The 23,889-nt window shown below is 33.7% G+C and overlaps 2 protein-coding genes across 3 annotated transcripts in view; one reads left to right on the top strand and one right to left on the bottom strand.

Moving 5' to 3' along the window:
- LOC137918766 (zinc finger and BTB domain-containing protein 44-like) overlaps positions 1-11,087 on the top strand; it is a 61,604-nt gene extending 50,517 nt beyond the window's left edge. The window contains exons 6-12 of one of the 2 annotated variants that reach the window (XM_068761663.1): positions 1,304-1,417; positions 1,993-2,116; positions 3,307-3,439; positions 4,679-5,000; positions 5,751-5,894; positions 8,220-8,276; positions 9,362-11,087. In XM_068761663.1, coding sequence (XP_068617764.1) covers positions 1,304-1,417; positions 1,993-2,116; positions 3,307-3,439; positions 4,679-5,000; positions 5,751-5,894; positions 8,220-8,276; positions 9,362-9,810 — 1,343 coding nt within the window. In that variant the 3' untranslated portion in view covers positions 9,811-11,087. The remainder of the gene's footprint in view (positions 1-1,303; positions 1,418-1,992; positions 2,117-3,306; positions 3,440-4,678; positions 5,001-5,750; positions 5,895-8,219; positions 8,277-9,361) is intronic. The other variant, XM_068761664.1, reaches the window with a different exon arrangement.
- Positions 11,088-17,330: 6,243 nt separating this feature from the next.
- Positions 17,331-23,731, bottom strand: LOC137918750 (H/ACA ribonucleoprotein complex non-core subunit NAF1). Its single transcript, XM_068761639.1, has 5 exons — positions 23,131-23,731; positions 21,042-21,202; positions 19,777-19,883; positions 19,090-19,229; positions 17,331-18,072 (listed from the first exon to the last, which is right to left on the bottom strand). The coding sequence occupies exons 1-5, from the start codon at positions 23,514-23,516 to the stop codon at positions 17,460-17,462; spliced, it is 1,407 nt and encodes a 468-aa protein (XP_068617740.1). The 5' UTR covers positions 23,517-23,731; the 3' UTR covers positions 17,331-17,459.
- Positions 23,732-23,889: the final 158 nt, after the last annotated feature.

Genomic DNA, 23,889 nt, shown 5'->3' with positions numbered 1-23,889 from the left:
AAGGGTTATATAAGGAAAGTCTCTCCTTTCCTGCTACAAAATGTGCACCAGAATCTTAAATCTTACTTAGCGTCTTCTGCTCATGCTTCCAACGGATTCCAGAGTCGAGCGCGTACTAGAAGTGACAGCTTTTCTAAACTTCATGCAGTGGAACCGGATTTTAAATCAGGCACCAACAATAATTCAGCCACGGAAGATTAATATACTTTAAAGTTTCACCACTGCCACTGTTATTTGTTAAGCGACAAATAATCATGAAGGGTAGTGAAAGTAGCGCATTGTAATACCGGCACTCTTCTTATTTTGCCTCCGATTCGATACCAAAGGCAGGCACTGCCTTCTCTAGTCCACAGTTCACTAGCTAGCCCTTTAGATGGCCTCATCAAGCCCAGAACGGCAATCTCGATCTGTGCATGGAGATTCCTCTTTGATTAACTGTTGCGCATCAGGCCATGGCTACTAAGCCCGCCCGCGTTTACAAGATAAGAACAAATACAGTAAAGGAATAACTCTTGTCAAAGCCACAAAGTGCATTTCTCAGTACATTGCGTGGGTGTCAAAGCTCTTAAAATAAGAAATTTCTCACGTCCGTTATTTAGTCGTTTTCAGTCATTTTAGTTTTTTGAAATAGTAAGTTGATTTAAAATAAATTAAATACAAATTCACAGAAGACTATACAATCCGGTAGACGCAGCGTGGGTAGGGATGCCACCGGTGGACCGACGGCATAGTAATCGCGGAAAGTCGCTGAATGCAGTGCATGACAGATATGATTTTAGGTGGAGGCCTATGTCTTGCGTGGGCGTACATCGGCTGATAGGCAAAGGATAATTATATTTTAGTGATTATCATTTCAGCCGTAAAACGTCCACTAGACATAGTCCTCTCCGTCAAACTTAAGAAAGGAAAGGTAGTAAGCTGGCTGTATTATGACGACCTTAGCTAGATCGCCTGACCACGTTTTAGGATGACGTCCTTGGTCTGTGGTCTCTCCACTCTAGCGTCTTAAAGCATCACTTCATCTTGCCAATGCACTGGACTACGTCGGTTATTTTATAGTGAAATCCTAAGCATAGCCTTCTCCGTGGCTAGTTTGAGCGCCTGTGAGCTTGCATGAAGCCCAGGAGACCACGTTTCATGGCCCACAAGTCATCACTGGTATATAGTGTATGGCGAATAAAAAAAAAATAATTTAACTGGGTAACAACAATAATACGTGAATTGTTTTGTCTGTGAACTATATACAGCATATTCAAACAGCAAAGAAAAACGTGAATTGAAATTATTTTTTTTTGTCATTCAGGCGTCGCCAACATTGATCCGAGAAACGATGTGGAGTCAAAGCAAGGAGGGATAAAGGTCGTGCAGCTGGCTGTTTTGCAGAAACCAACCAACAATGAACACGACGATTCCGATGGTAATTTTAGAAGTTTTTTTTTTTTTGTATTGTCCTTAATGTTTTTATCTGTTCTTCATTCCTTTACTGTTCCGTATATTTAATTTTGGAATATATTGTATAGGTTTTAATAATTTTTTGTAATAAAAACTATGGTTGGCGGTTTCGATACCTTACTGTTATAGATCCATTTATAAAAAGAACTATTCTCGAAGTATTAAGATGCAAAGCAGATGTAATTTGTAGATATATACATACAAGAGCGCCTAATGAGCTAATAAATCAACTTTTGGTAAACAATTATTCATTCATATTATTCACATTTAAAGTCAACAGAAGAATCCCAGAATAGCCCAGTTTGATAGAAAGACATCCTTTAATTTGAAGCTCCCAGCGTTATAACTAAGAAGAGCTTGCAACAAACTGAGACGGGTTTTCTTTGTGGTTACATTATTCTTAATACTGTAAATTAAAAATAATTAATAATAAAAAAAAATAAAAAATCGACTCTTTGGGACCAGAACCGCAGTACCACGCCTTAGGTATGGGGAAAGGGGTATCGGTATATCAAGCTTGAAATAAATTCCATGTTACAGAAAAAGCCGGTAAGCCCGGAATAGAAGATGACGAGGAGACAGACTCCAGCGGTTCCATCTCCGACTCGGCCGCCAATGACTCACAAGATGGCCGCCCGCATGTCTGTGACGTCTGCGATCTAAGGTAAGATATTTCTATTTTACAAATTAAGTCACGTTGACAACATTAACATAAACATTTACAAAAATATTACAATAAATCTTAAAAATAATGATTTTAATAATAGATGTGCACTGCATTGTTATTTAAGTACAACAAAAACGGTTTTCCTAAAGGAGTCCATCTATAAGCATTACAGCCATTTTAAATTTCGGAAAAAAAAAACTGGTCGGTTGGAACTGGCTTGCATCCAGCGCTTTCCCACAACATTAACCATTTTCATATATCCAAATAGTCCGTGGTCTGTCGCCTCCACTTCAGAACCATGTGACCCCAGCGGCATCTGTTCTGTATTCACTGCTACTTCAACTCCCTCTTGGCTATGACGGTTAATTCCAATTCGTCTACTGATCTTTCATTCCTGATTTCCTACAAAGACGAACCAAGAGCTTCAAAGTATAGAGCATTGGCAAAAGTTGTTAGTTTATATATATATATATATATATATATATATATATATATATATATATATATATATATATACACGACATCGTACATGGTTGGAATCCCTTCCATCCGCACTAAGTTTCGCTATTATTTATATTAGGGGGACCGGAAAATAACGTCGTTTCCACGCATGTCTATATTTGTTCATTACGTACTTGGAAGACGTATACTAGATGGCAAAAGGTTGTTGATAACGAAGGTGAATGTATTGTTGAGTAGAAATTAAAACTTGTTAAATATGTAGTCGTGTGAAATTAACTTAAGAATGCAACATTACTTTCCGGTCCCCCTAATATTTAACAGCCAAGGACTGTAACAACCTAGCCTCATTGTTTCCAGCCAACTATAACTTAGGAGTCTTCAAAATAAGTTGCATTGACCATCGTAGACCTCGTCACAACTTAGCCGAAACTGGTAGTACTTTGTCTATAAACGATAAAAAACTTCATCACAGGTTACACATTGTGGTCTTTCGTATTTAGGTACTCTATAAGCAAACAATAAAAAATAAAACAAATTTTAAACATCGTATAAATCGCTGAATAAATAACAAATAGTATGTATTCATTATACTTCTTAGCTTCGTAGATCAGAGTTTATAATATAAGTAATTCGAACTAGACAATTACAAAACTGTACCCAGTGAAAGTATATGACCCGTTAAACAAATACACTATGAAATTATTAAATTAAATGTTAATTTGCAGGTTCCAGCGTTCATCGCACTTGTCCAGACATCGTCTTACTCATACGGGGGAGAGGCCCTTTACTTGCGGAGGATGCGGTCGATCCTTTGCGCGATCCGACAAACTGAGGGTCCACACGAAGATCTGCGAACGGGTGAGTACAACTCTAACGCATCCATGTGTATAATTTGTATAATAAATCATTACAAAGGAATGGACTATATGGGACAATCTGATTTTTGCGATTTTTCTAGACAAATTTAGTCTTTAAGCCTAGTTAATCAAAAATAGAACTCGGAGGAGTCTTTATTCATGCCGGTAAATTTGGCAAAGTCTACGGTTTATCCAAGCGCTTTGTGGACATTCGGCGTTCCATGCTGTGTCGCTTCCGACAACTTAGTAGTCCTCGCTTCACACAACTTACACTACAATATAGTCACAACACTATACACCTTCACTAGTATGGTCCCTCTTCATACAAACGACTTCGTCGCATCAGGAGTACGATCACCCAGCGTAAAATTCTTGTTGCACAAAGCCAAAGCCTGCTATCAGCATAACTTAGTTCAAACAACATATTGCCACATTTTAATGTGTAATTGGCATGTAAGAAAGTAACCATTGGCAGATTTAGTTGTAAGATCTAACTAAATAATACTACTAATATCTAACTTTCTTATTATATTAATGGATGGCCTTCTAATACATTTCACAAGACTATATTTGCGTAACTTGCAAGTTAATCTTTATTTTTCTTTATAATTAAAATTACGTGGTTAAGTTAGGGATAACTTAATTTTAATTATTACTAACATGAGTGTTACAAAATTGAATTATTTAAACCTAACTTCCAATGTATATTCGGTACAAATGTCAAATATAGATCTCTACTTGTGGGAAATAATAGATCATAAAATTAAAAAAAAAACAAATACGTGTTTTATTTAAATATTGCATGAATTAAATAAAATTTAATCTTTTTTATTATTACATGAGAAACATATAAGTGAAATATATCAGTTTTTTCCAATCTTTGTCTAATTCTGTACATATAAGTGAAACTTATCATTTGGATACGGAACTAAGAGTACTTCTCTCATTACTCTATATTTACCCCTAAATATGTGTCGCGTTTCTCTTTCCTTCGCCCGCTTCGCTAACTTAATAAATGCTACTTCAACCTATTCTTGCCGGTGGAATTTCGCCCCATATTGACAATATCAGTATCACGTCCAATGCTCGTACTTTGGTTGGTTATTGTTTGTGTACAAGTTATTTCTAACTTTTAAAGCCTGTAACAGTTACTGCAAAAGACCATATTCGTTATATTATTTCTAAGAAAAGGTATATAAAATTATCTTTGGTTTTGACGTAACTTTGTTTTTATTATCAGGAGGATCCAACAGTGGACATGGCAAACGAGGCTACAGGTATCAAACGCGAAAACAATTCCGAAGTAATGTCGGGCATGGTTCGTACCACGCATCGCGAGTCCGGGCACCTGGTGTTCACTGCGAGCGGTGACGTGATGCTGCCGCCGCACGTTGCGCATACTACACATGCGTCCCACACTGCGCATGCGCATGGCGTGCAATCGTCCGGACGCGACGACCTCGAGCCACCTCGACGTGGTCGCGGCCGCCCACGCAAGACTCCTCTACCGCTCACCCCCAAGATAAAGAAGCGTCGCGGACGCCCGCCTAAGACTTCGCTCGGTGAGTCGCAAGTAAAATTCCTCACTTTTATATATATGTATATTTTTGTATCTCTAAACATTGCCTTTTCATTAAAACAATCTATTTACACACGCCGCGTGGGTAGGCCCCCACTAGGAGGGGCGACGAGGAAGTTAAGGTCGCGCTGCGGGTAACGCATGACCGGACATCGTGTCGATCTTTGATGGAAGCCAATGCCTTGCAGTGGTTGTCTACCGGCTGATATGATGATGATGGTGCACATACATATAGATTGACTGACCAAAATACACCTGGGTTAATAATTAGTGTAAAGCTTTAAAGGAATATACTAAGATACACCCTATCCCAACAGGGACGGATTTTGAAATAATAAAGGCTTTTTGGAAATTCTGCTTATTACATATAATAATTACTACCAAAAGTATAATAATAATGTATACAAGGTAATTGAAAATATGTACATAAATATAACAAATGATATACATTCAACCCATTAAAACTTTTACATCTATAACCAATCACCTATATATTGTTTATTGAAGTACTAAAATTGACATAAGAACAATCCTTTTTTGTGTATAAAATACCTTCAAACTCCCTTTGTTGAAGATATGCTTGTTCGATATTTCATAAATTGTCACTAGTTTGAGTCACATTTAAATGTAAAATTTATTAAATAATTCTTTCATATGATATTTATATATTAGTATCAGATAAAAAATTTACACATTAATATTATTATTTTAATGGCAATCACAACGGTTCCAGATATGGAAGGCTGTGTATTGACCAGCGGAACAGTGATGGGACCAAGCCCACAACATATTCCCCACCTCACCCCGTCAGGGCAACAGTTGCTGCTTAAGAGGAAACGTGGTAGGCCACCGAAGAACTATCTCATGCCGCAAGGAGGTATGATTTTAAATTATTATTAGTTATTTTAACTTTTAAATTGTAGTGTTTTATTCTTACTCAATAAGAACTTTATTTTTAATTTCAAAATAAAAAAAAAACATCTGTATGAAAATGATTTTCTTATAGTATTAGAAAAATATTACTTTGATAGTTTTAGGTTAGAATTAACAGAAATAGTTTAACGCAGTCTCATCATCAACATCATCATATAAGCCGATAGACGACCACTGCAAGGCATAGGACTTCCCCAAAGATCACCACGACAATTAACTGTCTTGTTGGACCAACTAGTGGAGCTCCTGCCCACGTCTACAGGCGAGGGGTCGCCACGTGAGAACCTTTCGGCTCCAAAAGCCATCGTTTAGCAACGTGCACCGTCCACTGTCACCTTAGACGAATTCTTCGAATTATGTCGGTGACATGAATTCTGTATCTAGTAGACTTATTTATCTATTCAATCATTTTAAAACTTAAGTTATAGAGGACTTAATGCCTTATAGGCCAGTGTGTCTCAATCTTTTTATGCCTCACCTTAGCCTTTCTAAAATTTTAAGCTAAAGGGTTAAACTCACGTCGAGTATTTTCAAAATGTCCCTCTTGTGGGGCTTGGGCACCACGTTGGGATTCACTTTGGGTTGGGTTTGTAATTGGCAATCTTTACCAGTCTCAATCTTAATATACTTAATACAATCAGATATAAACATTGATTAATTAATACAAAATAATAATCAAAATTCTTTTTTATTGGAGAGATATATGCCTGACCGAGGCATGTATCGGTTGACATGATAAAATTCATTCTTGTTATGTGTCAACAAAAAGCAATTCCCATGTTGACACATAAAAATGTCAAACACAAATCCAAAGAAGGGAAAGTCTTTGTAGCAAAACCTTTTCAGTTTATTTTTCCAAAATAAGTCATCCTAGTTAGGTAACAATTAAGCATGTGAAATTGTTTCTCTCATTTTCACTATTGCCAGCTATATAAGTCACTTTCCATAAAAATTGCATTTTTACCTGTGATTTTGATAAATATATTTTTTTGAATATAATTGACTCTATATAGACAATATCTTTAACATAGCTACACAAAAAAAATTTCATTGTTGATTAAACACAAAATCGAGAGATTTTATTCAATGAATCTAATCAAATAAAGTTCTTATTGAAATAATCTATAGGCACTTCTTTTTATTCCATTGCCAAAATCACACTTTATTTTTACTGTTAGTTAACTAGAATTCAGTGAGAATTTAATATTTAATGCCGCTAAGGTAATTTCCCGTATATATTATAACCATAAATAGTTTCTCTTGTACAAAAACATTCTGGAAATACCGTGTAAGTCATAATTCAAATTCTGATACGGTTCGCCTACCGAATTATATTTGTTCATTTAATACAAGCAAAATTATACCTTATGTGTTTGAAATTGGGTATAAAACTCTGTGTAGTGTGTATATAAATATGTCTATTACATTTCGGTGCAGTAATATAGCGGAAATGTTATAATAATAAAGGCAATGACTCAAGATGAATGTTTTCGTCGATGATTAATGCGATTGTTGAACGTCGCTCCTCTCACCGTACGAGTGTTACATGTGTGTGTGTTTTACGTGGACGTGTGTCTGTGTGTGTCCAGCTGCAAATCACTGCGCCTTATAGCGTTGGCTTGTTGTCCTATTTTTCTTAATGTCGTTTATATTCTCTATATGTTCTTATATTGTTTTATTAAGTATTTGTAATGTTTTTAATATATTTTGTAATTGTTTTTTTAAATTTTTAACCTTTAAAAATGTTTTTTTTTTATTTAGATTTATTTATTATAGGTATAATTGATTCATTTTTACTTTAAATTTATGCTTAAATTAAATTATATAATACATATAGAGATATAAACGATGGATTGCGTTTATTGGTATGACTTGAAATTAAGATTTTTAATTACATTTTGGATTCCTTTGAATCACATCGATTGTTAGATTTTGAATTAAACTGTTTAAATTTTCCACTATTAAATCTATTTATTTATAAAATTAAAGCTTAATTATTGCAATAATCTGTAATTATTAAAATTATTTGGAATAGATTAACTTTTTTATTTTAAATAAAAAATTATGGAAAAATTTTATAAATATCTAGGTTTTTTAATTTCTTTTTTTATGTAGTTTAATAATTAGTTAGCAGTGTTATATATTTTTTTTTAATTTTTAGATTTTTTTATCTGTAGTTATCTGAGATAATAATTTGGAATATACATAAATAAGTCACGCCAGTAGACGCATTTGTCTATGCTACGCTAATCTGCGAGTCTTTCCTTAGGTATGGATATGGCAATACCGATGCAGTACGGGCTAGCCGCCGAAATGAACAAGTTTTGTTAGTATCCCACCATTGACAAGATAGCATGAACCGAATTTTATTGAAACAAAATTTATATTTGGGGATATTATGTCGGTACTAATCGGTATTCTAACTTTATCGTAACATACATATTATTTTTTTTAATTATATAACATAGATATTATATGCACGGTGTATTTATGAATTGCACATTTATTTACAATACAGATTATTAATTGTGATAACCTATTGATAGATGGGGTGATTAAATATTTAAATATTTGTTTATGAATATAAACTTACACGAGATAATATTTAATATCCGTTACAATATCATCTTAAAGAGACGTTTAGGTTATGGTATTTATTTAATTATTAAAATGTTTTAATATTTTTTTTTAATAAAAAAATAGAATAACCGAATTGCTCCAATGGCTGAAACAAAAAATTTTCTTATAATATCTATCTTATATTTGTTATACATATATTATTACAAATTATATTTATATATTTAAAGTTAAATTTACATTTTAGTTAGAAGGTTTTTGTTTTAATAATTGGTTCTCTAATATACTAACATGCCTGCTTCGCTTCACTTATTACATTTAATCACTGGTGATGTACATATTCCAAAATGTACCTCTTGTTATATTATGAAAATTTAATTTTAATTGATCTTCCTCAGTGGTTTGGTTAAAATAGTTCTTATATTAAATATACAAATATATCACTATTACAGTTTTACTAGTTAATTTCGATCTTTTAACTTTGATTTTTGATACTTTTGAAACGGAACGATGTTGCCATATATATTGAAGTGTCTAGATTGTAACAATAAAAAAATTAATCCATTACTTTACAGAATACAACAGTTTTTTTATCTATTTAAACGTGCTATATTATATCAAAGATAAATTAATGACAGTAAAAGTAATTTATTGATTGTTTTGTAAGTACTATTTAACAAGAAATCATTGCTTTTTAATAACAAGGCCGGGGAGTGTTCACATATATGCATGCTATCATTACGGTGATTTAGATTAGACTATGATAAGAGGGAATTAGTATAAAGAAGACATTGAATATGTTTGCATGCTTTGACATTACAACAATTATTCCAGACGGCCGACCTAACGAGAACTACAACGCTACGAATCTACCATTTGGTGACTTCTCATACCTCACAGAGATGATGTACAACCCGCTGGCGTACTCCTACGGCGTAACCAGCGTAGACCCGGACAGGAACGTGGACGCAGACCAGAGCATGATGACGGAAACCTCGCACGACAGAACCATAGACGTATCCGACTCCTCATCTGATGATGAGGATAGCTCCCGCGTGGAGCCCGAAGAGAACGTCCCTCCCGTTGCCATGGAAACTCAGATCATGACCGTCGGGGACTGCCAGATTGTGAAACTACCCCCAAATAACGAGGACAAAGATGATAAGATGGATAATGGCCAGCAGGAGCCAAACATGGTGCCCGCCTCCACTCCCAGCTCGGTCACCATCACTCCGATAACCACCGTCGGCGACTGTACCATACGGCCCGTTGAGAACACATAATATGTACCGATACTTTTGATCTACCCCATTATTACGCCCAACCAGTAGAAACTTCAATATTTACTACAAAAAAAAACTGCTACAATATGTCATGTGTAAAAGCAAAATTGTATTGTAACGGTGATGTTTTATAAAAATGATGATTAAATTTTTACTTTCGTATACTATTTTGAAATTTGAAAGAAATATTGAAGTTCATATAAAAGGTTAAAAAAATTAAATTCGTCATTAGACATTTCATACCGCTGTCTAATTCCGGATATGGCGAAATATAGGTCTTCCGAAAACATGGGCGTAGTGGACGAGAAGTTCATATGGGGTAGATCATAAGGTTAACATTCGTGGCGGCATCAATTTGATGCTCGAATCACTTGACATTCTAAATTCTAATTGGTCAACTTTGACTTCACGATTCGACGTAATCTAAATGGTCGATCGTGATTGGTTAGTCTCATGTCACGTGACATGAGGTAACCTAGCTTTTATCCCGGATAGGGGACAAAGTGTTTTTTTAGATGTAAGCGCGCCTATAATGCGATCGATTCTCTTATAGTATCTAATCGTTTGCTGATTACTTTATAAAAAAAGCATTTTTGTGAAATCTGACGGAACGGAAACATCAGACCGTAGAGATTATCACTAATATTCGCATAACTCACACGTGTTCACTTTAAAATTAGGAGAATAATTGCCTTGATTGTTATGCGTAGGTGTTTATAAGTCTTCCCATACACGAGATGCTATCTCGTTATATTAATTACCTTCGAAATGCAAACGCTACCAACTTTCAACACAATGATGCATTCATTATAAAACCGACTGTCTAAATTGCATTTAAACCTTGCGAATTAATATGAATCATTAAAATATGTTACCTTAAATATCATCAGAAGTAATATGGCATTAACATAACTAGTGAAGGTATTTTAACATTTCATCCGATATGACATAGCCATAATAATTAAAAAAAAGAAGTAATTAGTTTTAGGATACTTTTATGTGTGTAGAGTACAGGATATATTATATTATACGATGCCATATTTTTCTAATGTTAGATTAACAGTTATACTCATCAGATTCAAAACAAAACCGATCAAATTTAATGTCACAACTTCGCGATTGGTCATTCAGGAAAACATGCTGTATTAACAAAATGGGCCTAAATATCCAACCTTTCCAAATTAGATCATCTGGTCTATACATATATGTTTGGAGTAACATATAAGAAAACTTTCCTTTGCTAACTATCGTACGGTCCGGCTTAAATGTGTATCTTGTTCAACATTTACCAATCTAAGACTCCCAAAGTTTACATGGTTTGAATATTGTGGTTGTTTTTAATAGAATTGAGCCATAGAAATATAAATGTAAATGAAAATAATATGCAATACTGAGAAGCGTTGTTATTGATACAAGAAATGTGTATTACACATGTTACATTTCAAAATCATAATATTTTGGCTCAGTTATAACATCTAATATTCAGCACCATAATTTCAGCCGTCCACAGCTGGGTACAGACCACAATAGATCTCTAGTAAGACTGATTGCAAGTGGCCTTCATCCAGGGTCTTCCGACGACTGACAAGGTTGTCTGATCACCTTGTGGGTGATGTTACTCTGCCCTTAACAGTCCACACTGGCTTGTTCACTGTCATTACAACTTGTCAATCCGCTGGGCATGGCTAATTAATGAAGCCCTAGATGATAAACAATGTTTCAAATTAATAAGTCATCACTGGTAACACATACGTCCAACTTAACCATTATAGACTTACAAAAGATATTCTTATTGTGACATATCAAAATGTTTAATGAAATACGGCATGTTATCCTGAAGACATTTCGCACGCAGTTCATTTACGTATATATAGCATTGTAATATTTTGAGATGTTCTACATAGAGGCAGCATATTTACTAATTAACTATATAATAAACGTTTAGGTCAGTGTTCGTATAGGGTCGTATACTCTTGCCTTCGTTTCATTAAGAGTGGTCGCGTAGATAACCACAGAATTTTCTTCTGGATCTGATAATACGGTGTAGTGGTTATATATCGCATTCCACGAAATATTTAAAACGTAAATTTATATATAATACTCAGTAATTTCGAGTGAATGTTCACTAAAGTAGACCCGTCGGTACGGTATAATCGATAAGTTTAAAATTCATTTGAAATGAGACGTTAGGCAAATAATTCTAAAGTTGTGTAGTGTATGCACACGCTGTTTCGCCTTTCGATATCTTAATGCATCAATCTCTGTGAATACTAGATCGTAGGGCGTAGTGTCTTAGATAAAAACGTTTATATTCTAAATATTGATAGCGTACGAAGTCTGCAACACCACTCGAACAAGTGATACGATGTAAGCTACTTATTTTTTAACAGAACGTTAATGTAAACGCGATGTCATCGCGTATATATTTCTTTAATCGATTTTTGCCTGTATAAGTAACGGTAAATGTATGTTAGTGGTATATTTGACGCAATATGGTAACCCCGAAAACTGACAGCTAAGTGTCCAATCGAAGCGCGGCTGTGAGACAGCCATGATTGGAATCGATTTTATTTCCTACCGTAAGAGACATTAAGTTCCTTTTTTTATTTTAACGACGAATCGCAAATCGCATGCTTTATATCGGTGAGCGTATTTCTCTCTTATATCGATGTCTTCAAAGTATTAACTCGCTATCAACTCTTTTTTATATTAAAAAAAAATAATAATATTTTCTTTATAATCTGTACAGTAGTATAGTTCCTAAAAAAAACGTGTAATCGATGCAAAATTATAACCCTTCGAGTACTAGTGTAGAGACAACGTAATTTAATTTCATTTTAATCGTTTAGAATTAAGTTTTATATTCGATCAATTTTATCGTTAAGACTAGTGCTTCACTATTAGTGATACGTCACATCGTATTTAAGATTAACGTTGTTTAACTGGTATAATTTAACGTGTTTAACTTAAGACTGCTCTTAACCGTTTTTGGTGAAATTGATTTCCCGGCTCGTCGACGCCGGTTTAGGATCAGTTCATTTTATATCAACAGTTGAAGCCGAAGAGGCATTGGGTTGTCGCGTGTCTCGGACGGCGAGCTAGGCTTATCGAAAGTTAATTTTAAAACAAAAGAATCTGTATTTTTATAATAAAACTAAGCTAAGTTATCAAACACGTGAATCAGTACTCCTGGTACATCTATTACCGCGGTATTTGAAGTCGACATTAATTATCGATTCATCAAATATTTTAAATTAATTCTTATTTGCCCATTCTTCCATTTATGACCACATGTCACCATCATGAGACGAAAGCCATATGAGCCCAGTTTAACTTAAACTACAATCCTGTTAAATTCTCGTATAATAGCATCCTTAAACTTACAAGAATTCCAAAGCGCCCAGATCTGAGAAGAAACCACAATGGGTTTTTTGTGGTCACTTTTACAGTAATAGCAGAGATAATAAATCATTTCCAAATTTAATTATTCATTTAAAAAAAATCTTCACAATATATAAGGATTTTTTTACATGTTCTGTTTAACTTTTTATTTTAAATTTACTTAATTGTAATACCGTACAGTAAAAAGTTAATAATTAGATACCTCGGTAATTAATGTCGATTTCGTATACCACGCTAATAGATGCTTTTTACCTTATAACGTATCATGTAACCCACACGTCTTTAATGTTAATGATTAAACTTCTAAGTTATGTTTTTACAAAAGCCCTATTGGCTCCGTGATGACATTATGTTTAAGTGAATTTCGTTTGGACGTCAGCCCGGGTCAACATCGGCGTGGATGTGCCAACTAGCGATAGTAACACTTAAAATAGTAATAATCGCTATTTTGATTAAAAAACAAAACCGTTAATATCCAATGACAGTATATTTAAAAACCGTACATAACAGATTAATGCAATATAAAAGGATTACTTAAATTTCCTTTCATTTTGAACCTATTTTTTATTTGTATTCTAATAACGACAGTTCACATATATAAATTACATCGTCACACTATGTTATACTATATATGAAAGAAAAAAGTGTAAATCCCCTCCCTTGTCACAACATGAAAGAAAGGAATCATACAAATATATTAATTTTCTGTTCATTAATTCAAGAGTTTCTTAAATAATCAACATGGTGTCTTAACCAATAATCGTATTGTTTTTGAAGTATCCCTTTTCGCCCCCTATATTATATATGCAAATACTTTTTGTATATACATATATATGCAACAAATGCTAGTATCAAAGTACACTTTCCATTTAAAACAATTTTCATGTCGAATTTTTAACAGCTTATCAATCGGATTTAATTTACATACTTATTGTTTTAATTATATTATTTATAAACAAATACCTTTATAAAAATATTTACCTACTCCTAAACCTACACTTTCAGTACGCCATGATGTTGACCCGCGTTCGTTTTGTCTTGATTATTGGCAATAAAGAGGGATTAATTATTTATGAATGTCTGGAAAGTGATCGACGATTGATTGCATTTATTTTAAGTGTTTTATTTTGTAAATTACCTTCATTGCAATGATACAACTATAGATGTAACTGCTTTTATACTCTGTACCTTATTTCACACGTGGCAATTTATACATCAATTTGTCTATATTGCATTCGCCGAACACAATAGCCTTCCTTTAATATCTTAAAAGCAAATGAAAGGGATAGATGATTTAAGTGGTAAAAAATCTAAAGATGACTTTACATCTGCATTTTTCCGAGTCTCTTACATTAATAACAAACTTTTATTTTACTGCTTATCAAAAACAATGTGGTGAACAATATTTCTCGAAGCATGGAACTGAATACACTTTAGAGTGTATTTACTTTGATGGTCAAACATTATCATTTTTATTACAATTTTTCCATCATTGTAAATGCATCGTTATATCGTTATTAAACGAGACAAGTGCATTTTCTGGTATTAACCGTGTTCGGCTAATACATTATGGACAGATCGAAATCTCGTGTTGTACCATTGTGATTTGTACGTACATAAAGAAAATTTAAATCATGTACTAAATATTTATTAAGTTTAACGTCTGATAACTAGTGTATTCTATTTTTGCGTGTATTTTGCGTACTTTGTGCAGGTTTTTGTTCGCGGTACGTTACGCTAATTGAATTAAAATTACGTGAACAAACAATTGCGCAACACGTGTTGAAACGCTGCACATTGTCCCTTAATATTATAAAAGCCTAAGATACTTTATATTAGTTCATAGTAACTGTGGCTATATTGAACGTTTTAGATTCGTCGGAGCGGTCTACAATGTTTTTTTTATCTGTGTCAACCGTTGTCTTCGAAATTATGTTTTAGTTTTTAATCACGATTTTCTTTTTAATATTCCTGTGTTTGTGAAATGGTAAATACATTTTACGATGTGATCATGCAAGTGCAAAATTTTTTAATTTGTAATCAGTTTCGTTGACATGACGTCAATACGAGGGCAGCAGAAGCGAAGGCGCATGTGTTTTTCTGCGTAGTCCAAGAGCAGTATTTTTTTAGGTGTAATGTTTATTATTAAAAACTTTTTTTTATTATTTTAACGTTTATCAAATTCGATCGTTAGTTAATTTCTAACAATGAAATATTTAATAAAGAAATCACAAAACTTATTGGCCTTTAATTTATCTTTATATATATATATATATATATATATATATATATATACATGTTCATTTATTATTTCATATCTAAATAAGATCAGTATCATTGATTCATATCTGTATATGTAATTATACATTATTTTAAAAAAATCATTTCAGGTTAGAGAAACTTCAACCGAATATGTAGTAGACTCAACTTGACGTCGACGAAAATCCATTGTAAGACCAAATGAATATAAAAATATTTAAGAATAGATAAAAAAATTAAAGATGGATAATAATAAATTCGTTTTAGGATATAAATAATTGTAAAATACAAGAGTCAAAACACATAATAATAATGAAGTGAAAGATACTGTAAAGGAAGAAAGAAGACAAATGTGCCTCACCAAACAAGGGGAAGGATTTGAAAAATATCCATCATAGGTTAACAAAGAAATCTTGAATTAGATATTTTTGTAGCATTACATAACACATGTCTCTCATAAAGACTTAAAATAACACCAATTGAAAACGGACCGCATCTTGTCTTCCGTCGATCACCTTGGTCCATCTTCCGGTGGAAGTACAACCCTGCGCTTGCCGTTCGATGGTTTTGCTCGATATATGTCCTGGACTAAATGTCACATATAAACCAAACCTGATAAATATGACCTGATATTGAACAAACACATAATTAAACTTTTACTCCACATTCAGTAAATTTTAAACACAGCTACAATAAAGTTAAAAAAGGAAAATTTTTGAATATCTGTACTTACTAACAAAACAGTTCAAAAAGCGCCTAATACATTCAAACCAGATTTTAGATTACTTACTGCAACATTAATTAACTACTTTAATGTTGTTCAATATACTTGGATAATAACTTTGTTTACTACACACCTATTGTATAACTATTTGAACAATCTTGTTTGACTTACGACTCGACTTCAACAACGCCGCCCCAGACAACGCACATCGAGAACCCCGAAGGGTCACCGTGCTTTAACAACGGTGTGCCATTTGATATGCCGCGCAACCGTTAGTACCCTTTATAATAGTAATAGCTCATTTACAAAATTGATATTATAATTTGCACTACAAACATTATTAAATTTCATTCAACAAGAGCTGCGAGTTTCTGACAGGGTGTTAGTAGATCAGGATTCCGAGTCGGTGGTAGCTTACTACTTATATTAAAATGACGATACAATAGTGCGAGAAAAACGAAAGATAAAGATATTTTGATCTATACCGGGTGTATACGAGGTATCAAAAATACGGTGATTATTTTAATTCCAAATAAAGTATTAAGGTTACATCAAATTTAAATTAATCTCCTTCAAAGTACTTTCTTTGAAATACACTTATTCCGACGTTGATTTTACAATTTAAAGCACTTCTAAAATGCTCCTTGGTGTGGACAATCATATTTTTTTGCCAAAAATTCGCGATTTATTAGCGATGTGTGGCACGGTGCATTGTCGAATTTCGCATGGTTTCGTCTCATTTGCAAATCATCAGTTAAAATGCTTTGCACGGACCCACAAGAAAACTACTTCTCGGCAAGCCTGTCAATCGTCTGTTCGATCAAACTATTGCTCGCTGCATGTTACTCTGCAAGGTCTCCAACTCTTCCTGCTGGAAGCTGATAGAGAAGTCGCAACTTGTTCAATTTCTCTGTCATCTCAATGAATCAGACTATTAAACATGTTTATTCAAATGGATGTAGATACAGTAGTTCCTGGTATAAAAATACTTCACCGTATTTTTTATCACACTTCGTAAATAGCTTGTAATTAAACATTACTTCACACAACAGTGTTTAATTAAAAATAGAGTGTGTCTACTCTAGAAGTTTTTAGTTCGATTTGATGATCCTTGTAAGCAAAATAATACACAAAATTAATCACAATCATTTTAATGTACATAAATATCAATTTATATTTGGATTACGACACTTAGCATTGCAACATTTATGCCGAGCAATTATTATGAGAAAGATATATGAGGCAGTATAGTATAGAGTTCTAATTAAGTTCCCGGTGGTTGAGGGGGTCGTATGACCCACTGCGGGTGCGGGCCAGCCGCGTTCGCAAAGTTAGAACCGAACATCGGCGCGTTCACAGGAAACGCCGGGATATTCATGGGAGGTATAGGGCCATACATTCTCGGGTTCGCTCCGAATTGGAATGTGTTGGACATGAACGGAGGTGGCGTGGTGGGGTCGAATTGAGGAACGCACATGGGCGGTCGGTTGAACGGTGGTGATCTGAAAGGACGCGGGCCGTCGTTTGGATGCGGCGGCGGTGTTCTTATATCTGGTGGGAACGGCCACGCCGACCAGGGCGTAACGAACCTTGGAGGATTAAGGTTGTTACGTCTAGCTGAAATAGGATTGCGACCGCGGCTTGGTCCGCTACCGAAACGGCTGCTCGACTCCGAAGGCCTTTGGTTTCTTCTGTTATCTTTTCTTGCAGTTCCGCTAGTTTTTGATGTTTCACCGCTATCAGTTTTCTCTTTGTTTTGCTTATTCTGTTCCTTCTTCGCTTTATTAGCGCGCCTTTCTTCTTCATCATCTGAATATTCTATTTGATTTGGCGGCGGTTCGACATCACACCACCAGGATGCATCTGATCCTTTTCCTCTGAAAATAAATAAACGGAAAGTATTAAAAATTTATTGCAGAAACATCATGTATATATTTCTTAATTTACTTTTCTGACAGACACAAGACCAAAGTGACATTATAATAAAAATCTATGATTTAAATATTTTGTTAAATCAAGGCTGATGAAGGCTTCAACAAAAATATGAACTTGAGCTATTTATATATTTTTGCTAAAATGATTGCTCGACCGGTCTGTCAGCGAAATGTCTTTTGATAAATTACATAAACTTATTACTATAAATATTGTGAACTATCAGTATTAGAGCTTCGTTTCGGCTTCATCTGAAAATTTGATTTTTCAGCGACAAAATTCGTGAATAAGGTTTGTTCAGTTATTATTGCACATTTAATGCTGCTATTTTACGTTTAGCCATGGTCAACGTTATTTTTAGTTGTTTTAAGGTTTATTGATCTGGCCACCTTTTTCTTCTTCACCTACCATTGTGCCTATGCCCATCAAGTTTTGTAATTTTGTGTAAACATATACAATAAACAGCAGTTTCTTAACATATCCATCTAGTTTTACTGAACAAGACTCATGCACGACATTCCTCTAAACCCAGGCCGCTCACATTTTTCTCTCATTGACCATGTTGAAAAATTATCTGGTTCCGGTGATCCCCCTGCTAATTTCTACTAGTTTCCCAAAAAAAAAATGTGTTTATGAAAATTTGGATTGCGAGTGACCTCAAACCGACGAAGTAAATTCGAAACGTTGTACTAAATATAGAGTACGCAAATTTCAAGTAACAGTCGTTGAGTTTTTTAAAATATTATCCTACCTACATTGACAGGTAAAGTCAAGACAACACTTTAGTTCTTCACTATTAAAGCAATACATTTCGCTTCTCCTAAGAACCCCGTCATTTCACACAGCCGTAGACCACGGACCCTTAGGGTACCATCTGGACCAATCTGAAAACCTTTGCTCTAAAGCATGAATAACACAATGCATAGAAATTAAAAACAATTCTCGGTCCCTTGATTACTTACTTCATGAGTTCGCTGAGGAAGACATAGTTAGTGTGGTTTCTGTCGCGCGGAGCTATGAACACGTCCATACCGGGCTCCACGCCGCGCTCCTTCACGTGGTCCTGGGAGTTGAACCGGACGCAGTAATGAGGCTCGGTCACCTGGAGGTCATTTTAAAAATACAGTAAATAACATTGTCTTTTGTCTCGGTGCTAGTAACATACACACACAATTATACATACCCAATGATACCAAACAAAAGAAAAACATGAAATCAAACCTAATATAAATCTAATAAAAAAACCTACACTAAAATAATACATAAGAAAGTAATTAATTAAAAAATTTCTACAGAAATAAATGATGTTGTTGCAGTAATGTGATTCTATCGCCAGAATCACGCAATCAGTGAAGCAATGACTTGCAAGAGATATATTTAACAAAAATTTTTTCAACGGTGTCCCTGTGGTATTTGCAGATTTTGGTAGTTCCGGGAGACAGAGCGCAGAGGACGCCTAACCTAAGACCTCTCTTTAAGCATAGTATAGCTCGAGGATTCACGGGAGAACCTGAGCTCATACAGTTATACTCTTTAAACTTTCTTAACCAAAACACTAAAGGAATTAAATTCATTTGTTTATGCTAAAAAAAACTAGTTTAAATCGTATACACTGAGCCAATAGACATTAGCAATAAGATAAAACTCACCGGGCCAAACACATCAAACACTCTGCCCAGAGCTCTTGCGCCATTGTCAAGGAAAAGTATGCTATCCAAATCCACTGCAGGTGTTTCAGGCAAAGCACGAACTACAACTGTTAAAACATATATAAACATGAAACATATAAGAAACTCACACGTTTGGCCATATACCTCAATCACAAGGAAACATTCAAGAAGATATGGACATGAAATTTTTGAATTGCACAAGTTGCAAATTGCACAGCTTACTTTATTGAAAAATTTTCTACAGAAAGAATATTATTTTGTTATAATAAATGTAAATATATTATAACAAAATAATATTCTAATAAATGTCTGGAGTAAAAATATTTTGCGACTTAGTATGATACTACTTCAATGAGACTTAATATTTTGTCATTGTGCTATCTTGAATGGGAAAATACAACTTTTTATTCTAAGGGGGCACCCCAAAAAGTAAAAAGTTTGCATGTGTTCCTCTTAGAATAAAAAGTATGCATATAAATATAACACAAGTTTAGTACCTGACATTTAATTTGGCATATCAGAAACGTCATTTGAAATTATTATTAAGCTATAAAAGCTTATGTTACACTATATACATATACTAGCTGTGCACTGTTTTGCATGTGGGTGTAATTTATAAATTTAGTTTTTGGTAATTTTTATCATCATCATGTCTGCCGATAAGTTCTCCACTATACCCGGTCTTGCACTGCCCACATCCAGTCGTCATGATAATATATAGACAGAATTCTTTAATATGTAATAAATCTATAAAAGATTCAGGTTCCAAACTAAATGCTAGGTATTATGGGTATTGTATATTACCGCCCCGCAAAATACAATGATAAGTCTGAAAATGCAATTTTTCTTAAAAGTCTAAAACTAAATATTGTTTATATCTCAAAAATAATATCTATAAGAACTATTTTCTATCTATTGTTAGCATGCGGATTAGGAGTAAAATTTTTATTTCGTATCTAATCTTTTTTTTTTCTACTTTATCTTGTTAATTTAAAGAGAAAAATAAACTTTGCCTATATCCGCCATATTTAGCCAGAAATTTATGGAAAAATTTGACGAAAAGGAAATTGACAAAAAAAACAATTATTATTGGTACACATCGATTGTAAATATTGAAAAACCCTATAAAATGATAACAGTGATTGTCATTTTATTCCGCGGGAGCAGCAATATAACAATTCTTAAAGATACCCTAAAATTTTGGCTTTTTTAAAAGTTTTTAAATATTGTGTATGATTAATTACCTAATCTATCTACAATACTAATGATGGTGCCAATCTTGGTGGTCTCCTGAGATGGCAGGCTGATGGCAAGATCTTCAATCGGAGGCAGATCATCCAATCCTAGTTCTCCATGCACTTTTATAGGCTCTACTTTCCCTGGTTTGTTTTCTCCATCTTCATCCCTGTGTAACATAGTTAATGAATCAAAGATATTGATTACATAATACCTTTTGAAATGTAAGTGTTCATAAATGCTTTTTGTTATTTCATCATCAAATTTATATGTGAATCACTTAAAATGCCTTAACATTATAGATCACCTTGGAAAGATTAAGAGAAAACGAGATAACTTTCATTTAGTATCTTAATTTTCAACCACAAAAAATTCATTTTTAAATGTAAATCATTTTCCATGTGTAAATCATAAATTGATTTATTCTATCTGAAAGTCCTATTGATTTATATATTTTTTTATTATATACATAGTATATAATAGAGAACAATCTTGAAATGGCAATAACTAAATTGGAACTGTGTTCCTCAGGTACACACAAAAAAAAATTGGTTTAATGTATGTATTAATAAATATGTTAATTAGTTCCACTAAAAATTAAAGTAATTTTTAAAGTTATATTGATGTAAACTTCAATACAGCAACTTGTTTAAACATATTTGTAATGGTGACAATATTTTTGCAAAACTAACCTTTAGTTATATCATAATTAAGTTATGTTGATGTCAAATAAGTTCACATAAATGAACTATGGCTTAACCCTTTGTGTGCCGCAGCATAATGCCAGTCAGTGTCAGGAACAATTTTTTTCAAATGATAAATGTAATATTAATATTTATGATCCAGTAGTCTATAGAACATCCAGAGCAAGCGATTTTAAACTGTATTTTTTATGTGATTTGATATAGTGTAGCCTACTTTATTTCAGGCAGATTTTGCTGGTAGCACCCCAGAGTATGGACAGATATGTTCATAGGCATTTGACTGGTTAAAAGTAGTATCTAAATTAAAAGACTAAGCCATGATAGTATCATCAGATTTGTTACAGGAACAGCCTCTGTAGTGTTATTAAAAAGTATCCAATATCAGCATTGTCAACATCAGTGCAGTGTAACAATGTCATGACAATGCTCCGGCAGTTTAAGCAACTACTCTCCCTTTCCCATGATACAAATATTCATCTACTCTGAATAATTACTTTTTAAAAATCTGGTGTTTACAAAATATGTTTCAACTCATTTCTTTTATCAGGAAATTCAACATGGTATATTCTCACAAGAGCAACAAAAGGATATGCTAGATTCCTATTGGCTGAACTCTCAGTTTTCTCAATGCTGTTTAGCTTTTTGTAGTAATATTAAGGGAATGCCTTTACATACTACCATATTTTCAAAAGCAATCCCTAGTTCCTTAACACCATATGAAAAAACTAGTCTCCAAGCCATTTATAAAAATGTGTGACTGCAATATGTGTCTAACCTATGATAAACAAATATGAGATTTTGCAACACTATTACATTGATATATTTATTTATCAAAATAACACAATTATCCTTTAAAATGCCACAAGTAAAAGCTTGCTCTCTAGTAATTTAATATTGTAGATGCAGTGATCAGTATAATGAATGTGGTTTTAACAAGAGGGTAGTCTATGAAAGATTTCATCACAAGAAAAAAAAAGGTAACCATTTACCATCTTGCCTGCCATCAATTTTAACTGTTACATAATAAATTAAAAATAATAGATTAGCCAGTTGCTTGACTCTAGATTCTTCAGTTTTAAATTGACTTAGCATAGGGTGCTAAAAATATTTTTATTTAATAAATTAATAATATGATTGTATAATATTCGTATTTTGAATTAGAAAATAATGTAAATGATTGTGGGTAATGCAACATGTATTATTTTAACCATAACATATTTCCACAATGTCAAGTTACTATGTCAATTATTTTTCTTTTTTTGCTTCAGCGAAAGTTTTTGCTTAAGTGATACTGCAATTATAAGTTTATCTTGACAAAATCAGTGTGCTATTTTGTTCGAACTTACCCACTTTTTAATCTTTATACATCTCTCTATCATAAAAAAATCCTTACCCACTAGAGTTGTTACTTTCTACGGTTTCGATCCAATCACCCTCGTCGCTGGACTCGCTGGACGAACTGGAGTCAGACTCACTATCAAAATCTCTGTATTCAGTCACTTCATAATTAACGATACCATTTTCTGAACCATCTATTATCATATGTGTAGTAACCTCCACGTCGCGGTCCGCCGCGGTGGACAATGGACCGTGAGCACACGCGTTTATAATGTTATTTTTTAACACCATTTCACTATGTTCCGTATTCTCATAATCTTCGCTGCCGATTTGTTGGCTTGAGTGGCTTTCAATTTCCTCCGATTCGGAATCCGAGGTGCCGTAATCCGCGACCAAACTTTGCGACACATTTTTATTGTTTCTCTCATTGGATTTTTCCATCCTTGTTTATGATATAAAGGTACTTATAAATGCGAACAGCTTACACGAAACTATAACGTAATTTTTACTAACTAAACGAATTTATTAAAAAAATAAAATATTCTATTACTTTATGTAACCATATCTCAAACAAAGCACATGTGCTGAAATTATTTTCAGCATATAAAGCAAAGCATTGAGCAAGCAAACGTGAAAATGCAGATATCAATCACAATCAATGAAATGAAACTGTGACATTTGTTCTCAGTTTGCCACAGATACACTATAGAAGACAAAAGACATGATGTCATTGACAAGTCAAGGGTAAAGCTATAGATTATATATTCTAGTTGCCGGACAGAATTGATACCAGAGAAAAAACTATTATATTTTT

This window comes from Battus philenor, unplaced genomic scaffold, assembly GCF_028537555.1.
Source record: "Battus philenor isolate CCGP_79_NKW_IND1 unplaced genomic scaffold, ilBatPhil1.0.hap1 SCAF_15, whole genome shotgun sequence".
NCBI classification, from domain to species: domain Eukaryota; kingdom Metazoa; phylum Arthropoda; class Insecta; order Lepidoptera; family Papilionidae; genus Battus; species Battus philenor.
The sequence above is the reverse complement of the archived record's forward strand: the minus strand, read 5'-3'. Positions and strand labels throughout refer to the sequence as shown.

Coding starts and splice junctions, on each gene's coding strand:
- LOC137918750 (XM_068761639.1), bottom strand. CDS start 23,516: ATGGAAAAATCCAATGAGAGAAACAATAAAAATGTGTCGCAAAGTTTG. Junction 21,203..23,130: donor GAAAGTAACAACTCTAGTGG/GTAAGGATTTTT, acceptor TATGTTACACAG/GGATGAAGATGGAGAAAACA. Junction 19,230..19,776: donor TGTTTGATGTGTTTGGCCCG/GTGAGTTTTATC, acceptor AATGACCTCCAG/GTGACCGAGCCTCATTACTG.